Raw genomic sequence first — 17,668 nt, forward strand, 5'->3', positions numbered from 1 at the left:
TCGTCTTTCTGAACCATCTCGCATAAGCTGGGCACCTTCTGCCTTCCTCATGTTAAGAGGACTCTGGTGCATCTTAACTTAAAAGTAAAACCGTTGTAAGATGAGGAACATAGAGGTGTTTATCCTAAATCCTTTCCTCCCCATGGCAGTCTTGTCTCCGTCTCACTACAGATGAGCATGAGGCTAGCTCCTGCCCTTTGGATGTGTGCCTGTCCAGGGCATGCTGTGGCCTTTGCACTCCTGTTCAGGCGTATTTATGACAACTTTACAAGGCCCCGAACAATCGGAGAGTGTGGGTGGGGGCTGGACACTCCAAGAGCATCAATCAGTTTCATCCCTCTGAGCCAAAGCAAAAGCAATCTTTATTTTTCCCTGGGTTGAGAGAGAATCAACAGAGGCAAGAGAGAAGAATGGGAAGGAGTGAATGAGGAACCCCCTCTGCCACTGGCTAGCGGTAGCTCATTTAAACAGATGGCTTTGTTTTGATTTGGACTCTCCATTTTTTTGTCTCCCCACTAAAGGAGACCTGCAGAGCTCTGTCCAGAAGGGAGCAATACATCCGCCTGTTCCCACACAAGTGGGGCGAAAGGCAAGAGGCTTTGAGAATTCCCTGCTTCTTTTCCTTGCCTCCCTCTTTTTCTCTTCCCCCAAGAAATCACAGTTTGAGAGCATTCCCCCCACTCCTCCTGTTAGAAAGAAAAGACAGAGAAGACATTCTTGACATTCTTTGCAGAGAAAAGGGGTTAAATGTCTGAATTTGGGGGTCACCATGTTATACAAATTGCAATCTAATCGTTTTTACAAGAACACACGTGTGCTAAGAAAAGGAGCCATGGACAAGAAAAAAAAGGGGACAGACAATCTTTTTTGTCCTATCTTCTTTTTTTTTTTTCCCCCAAGGTTTTGGACTATTGTCATGTCCTGTCTCTTTCCCCTCCTCACCCCCGAGAGGGAGAACATTGGTTTTATAGTTAAATTGGTTCGTAAAGCAGAAGGGCTTGGTGCCATTTCTGTTTGTTTTCCCAAATAAAAGCCCCAGCAGGGTCTCTTTTGCACCGTTGTGGCTTTATTTGAAGAAACTGGCTTTTTCCCATAGCCCAGTGTGTCAGTTTATCCTCTGAACTTAACCTTACGGGAACCCGAACAACAAAAACTCACAGGGTCCCAGAGCTGGAAAGGTAAAGAAATTGTATCTTTTTTATTGGACCATTTAAAGCGTGTGTGGGCCAATTCAGAGAAAGCAGAAGAAAAGAGGCAAAACTCCCTCTTCTGTCTCTTCCCCCCGCCCCGACACAATGTCAAACCATCGTTGGTGTCATTCCCCCCTACTGCCTCAAGCCCCTTCAGCTGCGCTGAGGAAGCTGAGAGAGGCATTTCTCCTGAAAATCACTTTTAGCAGCATCTCTGAGCCATTTCACATGGAGGTGCTCCCTCAAAATTCCAGAGCTGTATATGGCTTTAACTTGGTGACAGCAGTGGATAGTCCATGGATTATCTGGAAACTAACCATCTGGGCTCTGCCATAACTGATCTTATTTTGTGTTCATATTGCTGGGGTGAGGAGGAATAGAGCCTTAAGCTGTTTTTAAAACCAAGAAAAAAACAACTTAAACCAGCTTGTTTCTGCTATTCCTTGGTAAGTTCACTTTGCTTCCAGTCTAGAAGGCTCCTGTTTTCTGGAGGTATCACGATAGCAATGCTCATGGCTAGATTTCCAGCATGGGAAGAAAAGAGTGAAATGTGGAAATCCCAAACAAATAGCTTGTTTTAAAAGTAATTTTGAAAAGTCTTATGTTCTAAAGAACGTGGGAATTGATGGTGATGAATCAAATGATTCTCTATAGTGCCTGAACAAAATGCCTTTCATTTTTGGACTCATCAGTTTGATACATTTCCCAGGGACAGAGGCTTTATTTAAACATCTTGTTCTATCAAGAGTCCAGAGAGGAGTCCAGAGCCTGATGCTAACACAGCTTTCCTGTGCTAGGGATGAAATGGGCTGCTGGATTTGCTCTGGCTCTGTTCCTTGTGGGCTGGTACTGGATTATAGCCAATGTGATTTCAGTCTGTCTAGATGCTTAAGAGAAACTAGGAATATCTGTGAGTTTCCTGCTCGGCACCAGAGGCCTACCCATGTGTCTGTGGGCACTGTGTTGGCCCAGGTGGCTTGTGGTTAAGGTGCTGAAACCGAAAGCTCTGGCTCTAGACTGCCCTTTCCGGGAAACCTGGACCATCACATTTGTGATTCTGCTCCACAGGGCTCCACTGGTGCAGAGCTGTTTGTCGGTGCCATCCAGCACTGGGACTGAACCCTGGCACTATCTGGACCAGGCTGTTCAGTACAGGAAACATAGCAAAACTTGCACCACCTGCACAACTAACTACCTGGCTTGCCCAAAGAAGGCCTTGGAATGAAACAGCCTCTACTTGCTACTGCTGGTGGGCCAGGGCATGGTGGGGAGGTGGGGTGGACCTTCCATGCTTGGCCTTGCTTGGGCTTTACAGTCACTTGCTGACTAACCTTCATAGCACATAAGAAGGACAGGGCACCCTGGTTCCTGAAGTGCTGAGGATCAGCTGCCTTGATGGGTTATTGTGATCCTTTATGGGTTATTAAGGATTAGGTGTGGGTTTTGCTCCCTAGGAAGTGGAAGCTGTTGGGGACTGGGATTTGAGGGCAGAGAGTATTTGGGATAATAAAGACTGGACAATTTGTGGGCACTAACTTGTGATCCCAAGGCTGGGAGAGTTGTGGCAGAGAGTTCCCTTCCTAGCATGGGCTCAGTATGGCTGCATATGCTGCAGGGATGTGGAGCTAGCCTGGCATGGTGGTAGCTGGTCCAGAGACACCTTAATCTGCTGAAAAATGGGAAATATTAATCACGTTCTGCATCTTTATCAATTTAAGTGTGCTCATGCCAGAACACTTAGGTCTTTTGATTTATGTACCCAGTGTACAGCACAGCATGATTTTTTCTGTGGTGTCAGTTTATAAGTGCTTCACTGTAGCAACTCACATATTGTTTCTGTAAACTGCTAAAGGACTGCTGCTGCATGCAGGGGCTGGACCTCCCAGTTGAAAGCTGCTTTGGCTGACCTACTCTTGGGGCAGGAGAATTGAACTGATTAACAAAGCAGCAAAGCAAGGTTTGCTTTGCTGCAGTAACTTGCAATCTGTGCTCCTTTCCTGCCTACAGAGAAAACCTAATCCTTTTTTTTTTTTCATTTCCCACCCTTTTTTATCTTTCTTGTTGCCTAGGCTGGAAAGGGAAGTGGAGGGAGGAAAACAGGTGTGACTGCTGGGATGCTTGGGTACTACTGCATTGAGGTGTGAAGGCATGGGGAAATGCTGTGAGCAAGGTGCCTGGATGGTGCTCAGTGCTGCACAGGAAGCTCTAAAAGCAGGAATCCAGACTCTCTGGTTTCTTGTATCCCTGTGTCTATCTCTTTGATGCTGAAATTTTTCACTTGGAGACATCACCAGACTGCTATTAAAAATTGCTGCCATTCTGCAGCACTGCAGAGTGAGGTCTGGGCTGGGAGATGGAAGACAAGCTTTAGTGTGGCCAGGCTCACTCTGGGTGGGATGGGTGCTTGGTTAGAGGCGGGAAGTTGTAAGGACATCTGCTGTGACCTGTTTCAAGCACCTGAGAGGAGGAAGAGGGCTTGTCCTAGTGAATAAAAGATCCCTGGATGTGCTTCTGCATCCTGCTGCCTTTCCTCAGCACAGTGTTCCTCTCTCCCTCAGCTCACTTAGTCGTTTACATATTAAAGGTGTATTAGCAGGGAAAATGGTGGAGGGGAAATAACACAAGCAGCCTTCAGCTAGGTAGCAGGAGATATTCACCAGATGTGCTACTGGGCTGTGTGGCCCATGTGCAGCTGCCTGTCCTGGTTTCCTCTCCTGAAGTGCCATGTGTTCAGAGCATGTCTGGAGGCTACCCTGTGAAACACACAAAAAAAAAAAGCAGTAGCATGCATAAGTGGGGAGGGAGGTGTCCAGGCTGCTGGTGCTGCCTAGGGCTCACTGAGATAGCTCATCTCCTGCAAGTAACTCCCTGCTCCTGCCTGAGCAACTGGCAGAGGACTCTGCAGGCTGGGCAGTCTGGCCCCTTATGCATCTCACAGGTAGTCCAAGGGTTCTTGTTTGGGAGAGCAGTTGACTCCTCATTCCTCTGTTATGTGTTTTACAACATATAACAAGTTACATATAACTTGTAGGAGGGAGAAGGTTTTGTGGAAGCCTTGAGGAGGGTTGCATGCATGTCTGCCTGTCCTGCTGGCTTTGCAGAATGGCAGATGGAGGGGATCTGTGTGCTTGGAGGGGCAGGGAAGTGCCAGAGCTCAGATGCCCATCCATGTCTCATTCCATGGTGGAGCTGAGGACCCATCTGCCCCAGCCAAACCCTGCAGCTCTTGTTCCCAGTGCTCAGACTGTGAATGCTTCAACCTCTAGACCTGCACACAGGTGCAGAGTTGCTGCTGGGTTGGTTTGCAAATAACCTTCCAAGGGTTAACGTATTGTGAGAAGGTTGCAAAGGGCTGAAGCCTGGAATCCCCTCGATCTCTTGCCTGGAGAAACACAAAGTCCAATAAGCCAGCACCCCTGGATTCGTGTTGGGGGGGATTAATTCATGCACTTGATGTTAAAGCTTGTCCAAGAGGTTTGCACGGGGGGGCCATTGCTAGGGCTGGTTGGCCTCTCTAAATGGTTGCTAGGGTCCTGGCATCAAGGGCCAGTGTAGCTGCCCACAGCCACGGTCACGGAGGGAATTACACAGCCACAAAGAAATTGTTATTCTACATAATCTGCTCTTTGGAGAGTGACTGTGGGGAAACAGGCTGGCCCCAGCATGCCGCCAGCTCTGTGATCATAGAAGCGTGCTGGCTGCAAAGATCGGCCAGGGCTCGCCTTCTGATCTGGGGACACCAGGGCTCGAGGCGCTAATCTGCTTTATCAGCGATTTCTCTCTCCTGACACAAAGGTGTTTACTTGTTTTAACATCTCCCGGGACTCTATTTCTCCTTTTGTGTGGTCTTTATCCCCCGATGAGGGCTTTAGCCCAGATTACAGACAGAATTAAGGCATTTGGCGATGTGCCTCAGAACTGCGTGATGCTGGATCAAGGAGCAGAAAGTAACAAAATAATGGGGGAGATGCTGGGAGTGACCCCATTGCGGGATCTGTGCTGTCGGCTTTCAGGACCGCTTCATTGTCCAGAGAACCAAGAGCCTGTTGGAGAGGGGTGGTCATGAAGCAGGGTTTGAAAAGCAGGTGCTTCAAGGTTTATTGTGTCCAGCATTTTTGATTTAGAGGGTGTGAGGAGGAGGGAGAAGAGGAAGGTTTGCAATAGGTGGCAGTTTCAAGCAGCTGGGCAGATTGTCCCCTTCATTCCCAAGAGTCTGCCATGGCTGGGTGTTGCTGGCTGCTGGGACAGGTGGAGTGATACTGGGGATGGGCCGTGCCACGTGCCTGATAGGAAGGGGATCAAGCGCCTTCTTGCAGTCTGGCAAGGTGGGCCCTCACCAGGCACCATCCACCTGGTGAACTGCTTGTTCTGCACATGAGCAAGCAGCAGAGTGGTACAGCCACAAAGCATCTGGCTTAGACCTTCATGGAGATCTTGCTTTTGCTCTTTCACAGTAAGCAAAGAATTAAAAAGGAGGAAGGGGTCAGAAAAAAAAAAGCTAGCCTTTGGAAAGTCATCTCCAGAGCAGCCCTGGGGTGATTGTTCTTGACCTGTCATGTTCAGCCCCAGATATAGCGTTTGCAGTACGCAGGGTAACTGGAGGGAGTTGAGGAGAGCAGCCATGGCCAACTGGTTTGGGAGAGTCTGCTTTGTCTGTGGATCTGAGCTGTGTGTCAGATATGGGGAAATAACCCAGTGGGCAGTATTTTGAAGGACGGAGTCTGGGATGGGATTGACCAGGTAAGTAGCTGTTGCAGATTATCTGGTGTTTGACTAAGTTGAGAATTGTCTCCCATGGAAATGGAGCCCCATTGTTTAGAGTACTGGTCACTTCTCCCAAGGAAAACAATCCCCTTCTGCTGGGGGTCAGCTGTGCCTATTCCTTGGCTCTTCTTATAGCTGTGACTCTTGCTGGTCACCCTCCATGACAGTTAGGTGGCCCAATCAGTAGTAGAAGCTGGGGGAGGGAGAGGAAAATTGTGCAGGCTTTTGAGTTCCATTAAATCACAGAAGTGAGATCTAGGAGACTTGTGTGACACCATCTCTGCTCTGGCCAGCTGAATTGGAAGGGCGCTTTGCTCTGAATGACTCTTGCCCTATTGTGTTTCATTGCAGCGGTCAGCTGTTGACCTGTTTAGGGACTGACTTCCACCGTGGAGCTGGAGTCCTTGATGTCTTCTACGAAACACCCTCCCTTCTCCTTTCTTGTGGGTATGACACCTACATCCGCTACTGGGACATAAGGACCAGCACCAGGTAAGCCTACCCTGGGCCATCTGGGGCTTGTGTGGGGCTCCTGGGCTCTCTTTGTGCAGTGTCTGGGGACTCACCTGCAGCTGAATTAGCTCCTTCAGGAAAAGTGGACCTCAGTTCCAGTGGTGGTGGAGTGGAGGCTCAGCCCCGCTCAGGTTTTTGTTGCCCTTGCAGGAAGTGTGTCCAGGAGTGGGAAGAGCCCCATGACAGTGCCCTGTACTGCATAAGGAGTGATAAGAACCATATGATTGCCAGCGGCTCTTCTTACTACGGCGTGGTGCGCCTCTGGGATAAGCGGCAGACTCGGTGCCTGCAGGTGAGGGCCGGCCAGAGGCCAGGCAGCAACAGAGCTTTCAAGTTGTTCTCTGGCAGCCCAGTGCATGTGTCTCTTTGGAAGAAGAGCAGGGGGCTGCTGGGCTGTCTTTGGGGTGAGCCCCCCTGGGAAACCTAACATGCAGGGCAAAAACCTGCTTTGCTCAGGCATCTTGGCCTTTGGGTCTGTAACACTGGTTGGGACCTTTGGGCTGACCTCTTCCTTGAAAGGTTGATTCTCCTATTTTCTTGCAGAGCTTTCACCTGTCTTCACCCACCAGCAGCCCAGTGTACTGCCTCCGTTTCAGTACCACCCATCTGTATGCTGCCCTGGCATCAGCCCTGCACGTCCTAGACTTCACGGCCCCGTGAAGGGCACCACAGCTGCTTCTGGTCACCCCAGCTCAGCAAAGTTGGCGCTTGGCTCAGGGAATTGCAGGGCAGGAGAGGTGAGAATGGCCCCAAAGCTTCTGAAGGGATTTTTTGCCTGCCAGAAAGCTACATTGAAGAATGCACAAAAGGCCAGAGTTTCTCAACCTCACCTGCCCATTAGTGGAAATAAAGGCCAATTGTCCTTTACTCTTTTTATTTTTTGCAAGTCAGGGTTTGTTTTATTAACTGTGTTCTTTTTTTCTTCTTTTTCCTTTTTTTTCTGTGGATACAGCATTTGAGGGGCAAGTTGAGCCGGGATGCCCTATCAGCTGTGTGTGCTGGTCAGGTTGAGATCAGCTGAGCTCTGAGCCATGTGAAGCAAGTCTGGGCTGTGTGTGGGGTGGAAGGGGATGGTGCCTGGAGCAGGGCCCACCTTTCACCTGCGCTTGCTCTCCTGACAGCTGCTTGTGTTGTCCCTCACAGCCAAGAGCAAGAATTGAGCTAAAAGGCAGAACCAGCCCTGCTTTCAGTGTATGCCTCCCGAAGCTGGCCGTCAGGTCAGGCTGTGCACTTAGCAGGGCTGAAACAGTTGCATTTTGCTAAATAAAACTCTGAAGGGAAACAAAAGAGACTCTATGCTTTGTTTCAAATTCCAAAGGGGCTGCAATGTTACCTGCTGATCACAGAGGCCTGGCTGGGCACAGGAGGTTGGGCCTGTTTACAGATGTTGTCTACATGTCTAAGAGATCTCTCTCCCTGGCTAGACCCTGTGACACTGCTGTGTTGAAGGCAGTCCCTGGGATCTTGGATCTCATGTCACTTCTTCAAATAAGAAATCAAGAAGTAGAATTGGCAACTCGCTGCCTGCATAATGGATCAGCAAGCTGGACTAGTGCAAACACCAAGGCTGTGATGTGATTTACTGGGATCCTGCAGGCACATCTAAGTGGGCTCTGCTCCTTCCTGTGTCAGCCTTTGGCACCCAGGCTGGTCTCAGAACCACCATAGCTTTCAGTGTGCTGTCCTGATGAATGTGAATGTCTGTGGATAAATGTGCTGTGGGTGAATGCAGCAGTTTCTAGGGTCAGGTCCCCCTTGGAGAGGGAGGTGCATGAACTCCACTAGGCTGTGAGTTTGGGTATCCTGGATAGGTAAAGGAGAGGTTTTGTATCACAAACAGGGAGCACTTCTAGGGCAATGCACACAGCATGGTCCTTTGTTAGAATTTAATAGGTAATGTCCACTGTCAAGAGGCTGCTCTTCCTTTATGACGCACAAAAATTGGAAGAGGATGTTTGCTGGAGCCTTTGCCTGAGCAGGGAGGGAGTGGAACTAACCAGCTCCTCACTGGCCTGAAGGCAGCCCTCCATTCCCAGTGGATGTGAGACACCAGCTTGGGAGGGGGGGAGGTCTGTTTTTTTTTTCTCAGGTCCTGGTGTGTTACAGGTCCTTTAATGAAATCGGGAGGGAGGGATGGAGATATTAAATGTCTTTGGTAGTGTCCCCAGGGAGAGGCTGTGAAGGAACCAGAGTAACTGTGGGATGGGAGGAGAGGTTCTTTATTGCACTGGGACTTGGGCAAGGCCTGGAGCAGGAAAGAGCATGTCAGCTGAGGAGGTGAACAAGCATCACTGGTGCAGGCGATGACTCCTGTGACAGCCCTTCCTGCAACACTGCTGCTGCTGCCAGCCCCTTTCTGCAGCCTGTGTTGGTGGGCCTGGCACTCTTGCAGATGCCTTTAGGTTCTTCTTGGCTGAAGCCTGAAGCAGAGCTGCAGCCCCATGGTGGCGCCCCACTGGTGGATAGAAGAATGCACTGTGACATCTCAGATGACGTTGGGGAATGGAGCTGGCTCTGATGAGCTCTGCCAGTTGGTGGTGCCTCTGTTGTCTTGGGAGGGCTATGCAGGTGGGTCCTGGAGCCACCCAGCAGTGAGGCTCTAACTGGGGATGCCACTTAGACTCTAAGGAGTTTTTGTGGTTTGAAAGCAGCCCTCACCAGGGGAGCTGCTCACTTAAAAGTAGGGTTTGTTTGGGTAGGAGCTGTTCAAATACGAACTGAGATGGCAGGACATGCAGAAAGCTAAGCAGTGGGATGGCTGGTGCAGGCTGGAGGCAGTAGCTGGTTGGAGGCCAAGTGGCTAAAGCAGCACTGCTGGGGTTGTCCCTGTGCATGGGGACATGGGGTGCTGTCTGTGCAGTGAGGCTTGTGATGGGCCGTGTTTGGGCCCTCGCAGAAGGGGTGTGCTGCTGCTATTCCTGAGCCGGCCAGCGGCCCCTGTCACCACTTTCCCCTCCATGCCATGCAAATGAAGGCAGCTGCGTTTCAGTTCCTGTGTTCTGCACATCAAGTTGCGGGTGGCTGGCGGTAAGGAAGCAGTTGGGCATCCTCCTCTCCACCCTGCTTCATAGGCTGTGCCCATTCAGGTCTAAGCACTGGTGCTGTTTGCAGAGACACCAGGATCGCCAGAGCATCCTTCTGACTGCACAGAAGAGCTTGCACAACAGCACAGGAGGGAGCAGCTTCCAGGCACATCCCAGGCAGGTAAGGGGTGTGAGGAGGGGGTTCTTGTTACTGCCTTCCAAATGTTATTGCCTCCAGTGATGGTGGCAGACAAGAAATTCCCAAGGAGAACTACCCAGCATTCCTGTGGCTTCTGCTCATGAAGGATGGAGAGAGGGCTGCTGGCTGTGGGTGCAGTGCACTTCCTTTGCGCCCTGCAGCTTCCCACAACTCATAGGAGGGTCGTAAATGTCTGCGTAAATCAGCAGACCAGGCAGTAAAGAGATCGACTGCCCTGCTGTTTCCCTGGGCCTGCAAAGATTCCTCCAAACGGCTCTATTAACAACAGGACTAATTTTTATTAGAAAAGGCAAAATAAATACCATGAAGCTGTGCCAGAGAGTTGATCCCCATCTCAGCCTCTTGGCAGCCACTGCCTACTGGGTCTTACAGTCGCCATCCCCATTGTTAGCTGCCTTTATCTTCTTGAGCTCCTTCTGCAGCTGCTCTTCTGCAGCCAGGATCTCCTTTGGCTTCTGGTACTGTAAAACAGAGAGAAATGCCCTTAGCACTCCGGTTCAGCCTCTGCTCCAAGCAGACCAACTGGGGCTGGGTGCTACCAGCACAGCTGGGGCCCTCCTGCTGACGGAGGCCTTTCTGTTACCAGCTGCCTCCGAAGCCTCTTTGGAGAGGTGGTGCCATCGTGCTAGCAACATTTGCCAAGATCTGGAGTGTCTTCTACAGCGCAAGTAAAACTTTCCAGTTGGATGTGGAGTCCTGGCCGCCACCAAATTCCTCTGGAATATTCTGGCAAGCTGTGTCACACAGCCTGGTGTGCTCACACATGTTTTTTATATATATATATATGTGTGTGTGTGTGTGTGTGTGTATATGTAGAATTTGCATTTTTTTAAAAGGGAGACAAAAGTAAGAGTCACAGTTCCTCTGTCCTCCCCTCAGAACACCCTCGCCCAGCTGCAGTTTAGTAGTGGATGCAGGTGCTTTTTGACGAGGGTTTGGCCTGTAGCAAACAGAAGCTCAGAAGGACTCACGGCGCTCCTCTTGTCCTATTTCCTCTGCACATGCACCCCCAGCTCTGCTGCAAGGTTTCCCTCAAAGGGGATGCCCTCTGGGTAGCTGACTTCTACATTTAAGATGACGAGCACCTGCTGCTCAAAAGCATCTGTCTGCCTCTGCTCCTTGCAACAAGTGCCTGTTTTGCTAGTCTCTCACTTCTGCCGTGTGTGTCGAAGTGTGTCCTCTCCATGTGTCCTCTCCAACGCAAACAGGTGGGTGATTTTTTTTTAGTTTTTTTTTTTTTTTTTTAAGACTGTGAGACCTCTAAGTGCAGTACATCCTTGGACTTCACGCTTATGCTCTGAGGCAAAAGAAACTTGCTGTCACCGATAGCGGAGGCTTGCTCAGGCCTAAAGGAGAGGATACATGGAAAACAGGACATGACAGACACCCTTCCACCTGCAAGTCACCTTGAGCAGCAAGCAGGGCCCCTCCTGCAGCCTGGCCTGTCCTGGCTAGTGTCAGCATGTCCATTGTAATCTGAAACTCCCACTGACTGTGTGACAGAGAAAGGGGCTCATCAGTGACCGCCAGCAGATCTCCCTGCTCTGCCTCGTTTCCCCACATGTAAGAATTTTAACTTCTTTGTGGACATAAAGAGAAGGGCAAAGTGCTGTTCTGTGTGGTTAAAACCTCACCGTGATGATCAGGGTGTTGTTGGCATGGGTGAAGCTCAGGGCAGCTGCATCTAAAGGGAGCTGGTATCGGTCCAGGTCAGGAATAGGGAACTTTTTATAGTACCTACAAATAAGAGAGGAGACAGACATGAGAAAGGTGGGGTTCCAATTCCCATGCTAGCAGTGCTGACCTACACAATACTGTGCTGCAAGGTGTATTCTTGCATCTCTGTTGTGCCTGCCTTTGTTTCATGCAAGCAGGGTACTGGGGTCTGCAGTGAGTAGGGAAACTCCTAGGAGGGTAGATGGGGACAACAGACCTCAGCACTGGCAAGAGAACCCTGTGCCATGCTGTGTGCCAACTGGTGTCCCCCAGCTGGCAGGAGCACTAGAAACTAAGCCTCCAAACTAGAAATCAGAGCTGGCAAAGTCCTGAAGGGTTTTGGTGTGTGAGAGCAGGCTTGGTCCCTTCAGCTTGCCCTTGAGCAGTGCCAAACATGGTTAGGGACAGAGTACTCAGCCCTGCTGAGAAGTGACCCTTCGTCCCTGCTTGCTGCCTCTCATTCCCTCTAAGTACCAGCTCCCGTTAGCTCTTGTCAAAACAGCTGTCAAAGCCCTTCTGCCCTGTGACTTACGTTCCTGAGTGATGCACCGTTTTGTGTTGCAATCCTTCTTAAACCCATCTTTTTGGTCTGTTGCTTGCTTCTGCTGTGCTTCCTAAATCACCTCCCGCTTCGGCATCACGGTGGTGCTCAGGCATACCCCTGGGCACAGAGCTCCAGGTGTAGCTGCCCACAGTCACCTGAGCCTCTGCTCTGCAGCATCTCTATGCAACCCCCATAGTGGCTGTGGTGCTCCTCTGCACTCCCAGCTCCCCTAGTTGCGCTTTCCCTGGTCTCTACCCCAGTGTCCCAATCACCTCTCACATCCAAGCAGAGGACAGAGTTTTTTGCCAGCATCCTATCCAGTCTGTGTCTCTGCACTGACCCAACCTTGGGCTTTGCTCAGTATGAAGGAAAGGTGATATGTTTCAGATAGAACTGGAGCAGTTCTTAGCTGCCTAGACAGCTTATACTTTGGGACCAAAACCTTGTGGATCTGTGTCTGTGTTTGCCTGACACCTTTCTTCCTTGGCATGGCTTGCCCTGCATCTGCTGCTTCTCTCTGGGGCTGCACTAAATACACCTGTTGGTGGTCCTATGCCTGTGTAGAGGCATAGTTGGGTTCTTAGTCTCTTCCAGCACTCTTGTGGGCAATCCTCTCCAAGGAATTGGCCTGTAGCTGGTACTGAGGTACCCAGAGCAGAGCAGGAACAGGGAGTGGCTGCCATCATGCCATGGAGGGGTTGTTCTCCATTCAGCTGGCTGTGCATGAGGCTTGGCCTCTGTAGCTACCTTTGCCCAAATTGCAGTTTATTTTCCAAGTCATGGTGAAAACAGCTACAAAGGGCAAATGGCTCTCCTGGTGCAGTGGGAGGAATGTATGCAGCTTGTTACCGCAGGGCTCAAACCGTTCTGTGTTGTCACTGCTGTCGGTATTTGGAAAAGGTGGCAGACATGGATAATAAGGGAGATGTCAAAGGTTAAACAGCAGAGATTAGATGAACACAAAGACATGTTAAGGAAGTGTTAACTTCTTACCGATTAGACAGAAAAAAAAAAAAACAGTACATAGAAAAAACCCACTGTTTCAAAGGGCCTTGGGAGTCATCAATGAAACAGCAGCATTCTGCTGCCCCAGGACTAAGAAGAAGGGGAGAAGAATGGCTTTGGCTGGCCTCAAACTAAAATCTGTGACAAGATCAAAGGAAACCAGATCTGCCTGGCTACCCCCTCCTCCTCCTAACGTTACCACTGCCTCTCGCTACAATAATTGAATCAGGTTTGGTGTTTGGGGAGGTGGCTTTCTGGGTTTGTTTTTAGAGTTTAGTTTAATGGATTTATTTTACAGCAAGAGGTTTTAAGCAAATCCCACTTGAGCAGCCCTCGCCGTGGCTAAAGGGAACGGGAGTGACTGGTGGAAGTGAAGAGCTCCTGTCTGGGCTGTGGAGGTAGCTGATGGGTGGTTATCCCTGCTAAGGCAGGCAGATTCTCTGCCCTCGCCTCTCACCCCATGGCCAAGGGCAGTATTGCACTCTGAGCCAGGGTCCTGGCCTGAGATCCACGGTGCATATGTGAAGTCACCTCTGTTATTTTCCTACTGGAAACCCACTTTTTGTCAGCCTGTAGGGCAAACTGCTACTGGTATGCTGAGAATTTAGAGCTGAGCTACTCAGTAGTGACTTGGCAACCCATCCTGTTGCTTGTGCCTCTGGCTGGCGGTCAGCGCTGCTGTTGCTCAGAAGCAGTGTGGCTGACATCCAAGGGCTGGAAAGGCTCCGAGGCTTCCTTTCTCTCCCGTAGCGATGTGCGTTCTCTCCGTGGACTCCATGCCTTTGTTGCTATCTTGGAATTAGTTGCTGAGAGGTGCCTTGCCCTGGCCGAGACTAAGGAGAAACGATGTAAGATATCTTGGAGCCTGTACTAAGTGTTCTGGTGCTGGAGTCTGTCCCTGCTGACAGCAAAGTTGCTCTTGTCCCCAGCAAGGCAACTTTCAGCTTGAATTCCCAGCGTCCTTAGCTTTCTTATGCAGGCCTTGAGCTGCTTTCAGATCCTTCAGCTATCTCTGGCACTAGCCTACGAATGTGTATGTGTCAACTGCTTGCATGGGGGGACTCTACTGTTTTCTTGAGAGAGGTACAAAAAAGCTTGAAGTCAGTTAGGGCATCAGTGAAGCCTCAGTGGTACGTTATAACCTTACAGCACCTACACAGACAGGGAAGTTCCCACATACACACTACTATTAGTAGGATTGGGAGTAGATATGCCTCTCTGTGATAGTAGGGGGTTGGATGCAGGCTCACATATTGCCTTCCTGTCCTGGCACCACGTGTGGCTGACAGGAACCTCATTCATCTTTACTACCTATGTCTCCCTACTAAAAGGCCACTCTTCTGTGAATCCCTCCACGTGCATTCAGGCCAGCATCTTTCTGTATTAGAGCTGCAATTAATTTGCTGCTTTCATGGGACAGGCTCCCCCTTTCTCCTGTCTAGCCTCCTCCTGCTTTCGAGCATCCAGGTATGCTCATGTGCAGAGCTCAAACATGCCACGGTCTCCGGCGTGGTAAAGCCTTGCCCGAAGACTTGTGGGTCCCGCTATCCGAAAGGCGTTCAGTGGCCAAACTGGAGCAGTTCTTTGCCAACAGCACCACCTACAGCCAGCTGCAAAGAGCGGCTTACAGAGAGCAGGGGAAACACCGGGATTGATTTTACCCATGAATCTGATCCTTCTGTTTTGCAGCAATGTTGGGGAGCGAAGGCAAGCAGAGGGTGGCCTGTCCAGCTTTCCATACTGGTGTATTATCACAGTTTGTAAACAGCTTTCACTCTTCTTCCAATATCCTTCTAATACTTGCTCTTTGCTATCTCTTCCCAACACTACTGCTCATCCTGGCTTATCTCACTGAGGCTGTAAATGCTTTGGGGCACAGTGTGTGTCTTGTTCCAAGAGAAAGACCATGTAATGACACAGTAGAAATTATGCTTAACAGCATGCTCTTTTTTTCCTCTTTTCCCCTTCCATCTCAAATTTCTTTTGGCAGAATATTGTGGTGCTTCCTTTCTAGATTCAGTTTGGCTTTTTTTTTTTTTCTGTTGCTTCCTCCAGATCATGGCATTGGCATTGTGACTACAGGACAGGTTTATACAGGGAGATTGGTCTGTCTGGGTGCCCGTGACTCTGCTGTACCTGTTGAATCCTGCAGCTTCGTGTATTCTGAGATAACAATGACTAGATGAAACTATTGTGTCAGAGGGAAAAGATGGGATGCTCTATTTTCAAAAGGTCTGCAAGGCCCTTACTTTATTTTTTCTAGAGGAGTGACATCTGACAGAAAAAGAACAGGGCAAAAACCATGCTATTGGAATGGTAAGATAAGTTTGCAAAGGCCAGCACAGAGCTTGAGGGTTTCTACTGTAAACATGTCTTGGGCAGTTGGCAGTGAAAATTGGATAGCAGAAGGCACATAGCTGTGAGCTGTGGCTCCTCAGCCCTTGCATGCTAGAGACAGAAGGCAAGAGAGGACAACCCCCTTGTGCAAGCACTAGCCTGCCCTCTGTGCCAGCCCACCCCAAGGGACTGTCAGCACCAGCAGTGCTGTGCTTACTGACTTCTTGTTGGTGGTCCGGATGACACAGCAGCGCTGCTCCTTCTCCACAGAGATGCTGTAGACCTCCTGAGGGTAGGGCAGGTTACGGATCCGCCACTGGAAGCTGGTCAGGGTGTCCTTCCTCATGAAGACAGGCTACAGGAAACAAGTACCCTTAGCAAGGCCCCTCCAGATGTCTCCCCGTCTTCCTGTACTACCTCGAGAGGCTCCATGTGGGAGTAGCTCTTCTTTCACACTGGAGCATTAGGGAGTAACTTAAACTGCCTGAGCATCACTTTCCTAGAACTAGTGCAGCTCTGCCTTTACCCAGGGCACTGCCTGCCCTGCTTGTAGGAGGCTGAAAGTATTCAGCAAGGGAATTTTGCCGTGCAGGGTTACAGGGAAACTGGGCCTCTTCCTCACAGGCAACTGAATACCAAGCTCTGCCTACCCTAGGGATCTGCTGGATTCAGTCCTGGCTCTACCCCAATTTGCTGTCCAGGGTTGTGCTTGTGTTTCAGGTCTGTAGAAAAGATGGTGAGAGAGTAAAACCTCTGACCCCTAAGCGAGTGGGATGTGAAGATGAAACAGGCCATGCTATGCTAGGCAACAGTCTGCTCTGTACTGCCTGTGTTGACCTTTCATTGTAGTCACCTCTGCTTTCCATCCACTGACTTGTCCTGGCACTGGCCTTCCTTTCAGCCTACTTTTTTGGAAGCCAAAATAGTAGTTGGCCAATGCAGCAGTACAGTTTCTCTACTTAAGGAAACTACACACCTGTTGAAGACCCCAAAGGAATATAAGTTATGCCTTCTTTCTACCCAGCCCTGCACCTTTGGGATGATTTGTAGCAGAGTGCTGGGCACATTAAAAGTGTCTCTTGGGGATGTGACTGATCTGCGGTCTACTAACTACTGCTGTAAGCACAAGACTAGGTAGTTTTAGGTGCAGTGATGCCTGCAGACCTTTACTTACATTGGAGCTGCTTTCCTTTATGAGCTCAGGTTCCAGTGCTCCCAGGAACGGTGAGGTTGGCTCTCCCACTTCAATCTGCCACTTGCCGGAGCCCCCAAGGGTGTTCTTCTCCCGCCATTTTCTACCTGTGGAAGGACAAAGAAAGGTTTTCATTATTCTGTTCTGCAAGAACTCTTCCAGCAAATGACTGCTAAAGCTGCCTGGCACACTGCACAGGGAAGTGGTGGAGTCGCCATCATTGGAGGTATTCAAAAAACATGTAGATGTGGCACTTTGGGACATGGTTTAGTGGGCATGGTGGTGTTGGGTTGATGGTTGGACTAGATTATCTTAGAGGTCTTTTCCAACCTTAATGATTTTATGATTCTATGATATGAAGATATCTTAATTCCAGTCATTTCTGCTTTGGTGTCAGTGAATCTGTTAGCTGGCCTATTCCCAAAGTCAGAAATTCTGTACTGAGTGCCTCTCTTTCGCTAGTTGGTGCGGAAGCCATGGTGGGGTTGCAACAGGTGCCATGTTGCAGCTGAGGTGGTTTTGGACAAGCGCCATAACCTCCACCTTGCTTGTTTGCGGTCTCAGAAGCCACCAAAAAGTGTATTTCTCCCCAGCATGTGTTACGGATGCGGTGCCTGGCTATGCAAGATGGCAATCCCATTTAGTCTGTCCAAATCTGTTGTGACAGAGAAGCTGTTTAGGAGATATGCTGGGCTAAAGCAAGGTCTGCTATGCCACGGAAGTCAGACAGCCCTGGGCCCAAACTGAACCATACTTATGTCCCTACAAGATTCAGCTACAGGCATATTTAAGGGCGATTTTTTTCCTGACCAGGCGTTCTCTCTCAACATCCCAGTCCTGAGAGCGCAGACCCGCTGCCATGCGCGCCGCAGTTGTGCCCTGACCCCCATCTGCTGGGGGCCAGCGGAGAGCACCACTTACTCACTAACTGTCCGGTCTTCATGTCGTACTCTTCGGCCATCTCCTTCCCATCCTCGAACAGGTAGTGGATCTTCCGCTTCCCTAGAGGCAAGGCAGGTGGTGAGGGTAAATAGGAATACACCTGTCCCTGTGTGTACGGCCCTGTCCCGGGTGCAGGGCCGTCCCCGGGCGCGCTCCATCCCCCCGCCCGCTCGCTGCAGGGTCACCCCGGAACACGTCGCGGGAGGAGGAGGGGGCTATCCC

The 17,668-nt window shown here is 50.1% G+C and overlaps 2 protein-coding genes across 2 annotated transcripts in view; one reads left to right on the forward strand and one right to left on the reverse strand.

The window, feature by feature from the left end:
* Nucleotides 1-7,407, forward strand: part of FBXW4 (F-box and WD repeat domain containing 4) — a gene marked incomplete at its 5' end in the record, with an annotated part of 48,869 nt that extends 41,462 nt beyond the window's left edge. The window contains 3 exons of the mRNA XM_010292350.1: nucleotides 6,306-6,446; nucleotides 6,618-6,759; nucleotides 7,011-7,407. Coding sequence (XP_010290652.1) covers nucleotides 6,306-6,446; nucleotides 6,618-6,759; nucleotides 7,011-7,127 — 400 coding nt within the window. The remainder of the gene's footprint in view (nucleotides 1-6,305; nucleotides 6,447-6,617; nucleotides 6,760-7,010) is intronic.
* Nucleotides 7,408-9,968: 2,561 nt separating this feature from the next.
* Nucleotides 9,969-17,619, reverse strand: DPCD (deleted in primary ciliary dyskinesia homolog (mouse); the record flags this gene model as incomplete). The annotated part of the gene is made up of 5 exons (XM_010292351.1): nucleotides 9,969-10,171; nucleotides 11,345-11,447; nucleotides 15,534-15,667; nucleotides 16,487-16,611; nucleotides 17,426-17,619. Coding segments are annotated over 5 exons (661 nt in total), but the record flags the coding sequence as incomplete, so codon positions are not given.
* Nucleotides 17,620-17,668: the final 49 nt, after the last annotated feature.

The sequence above is a fragment of the Phaethon lepturus genome, unplaced genomic scaffold, assembly GCF_000687285.1.
Source record: "Phaethon lepturus isolate BGI_N335 unplaced genomic scaffold, ASM68728v1 scaffold29638, whole genome shotgun sequence".
Lineage (NCBI taxonomy): Eukaryota > Metazoa > Chordata > Aves > Phaethontiformes > Phaethontidae > Phaethon > Phaethon lepturus.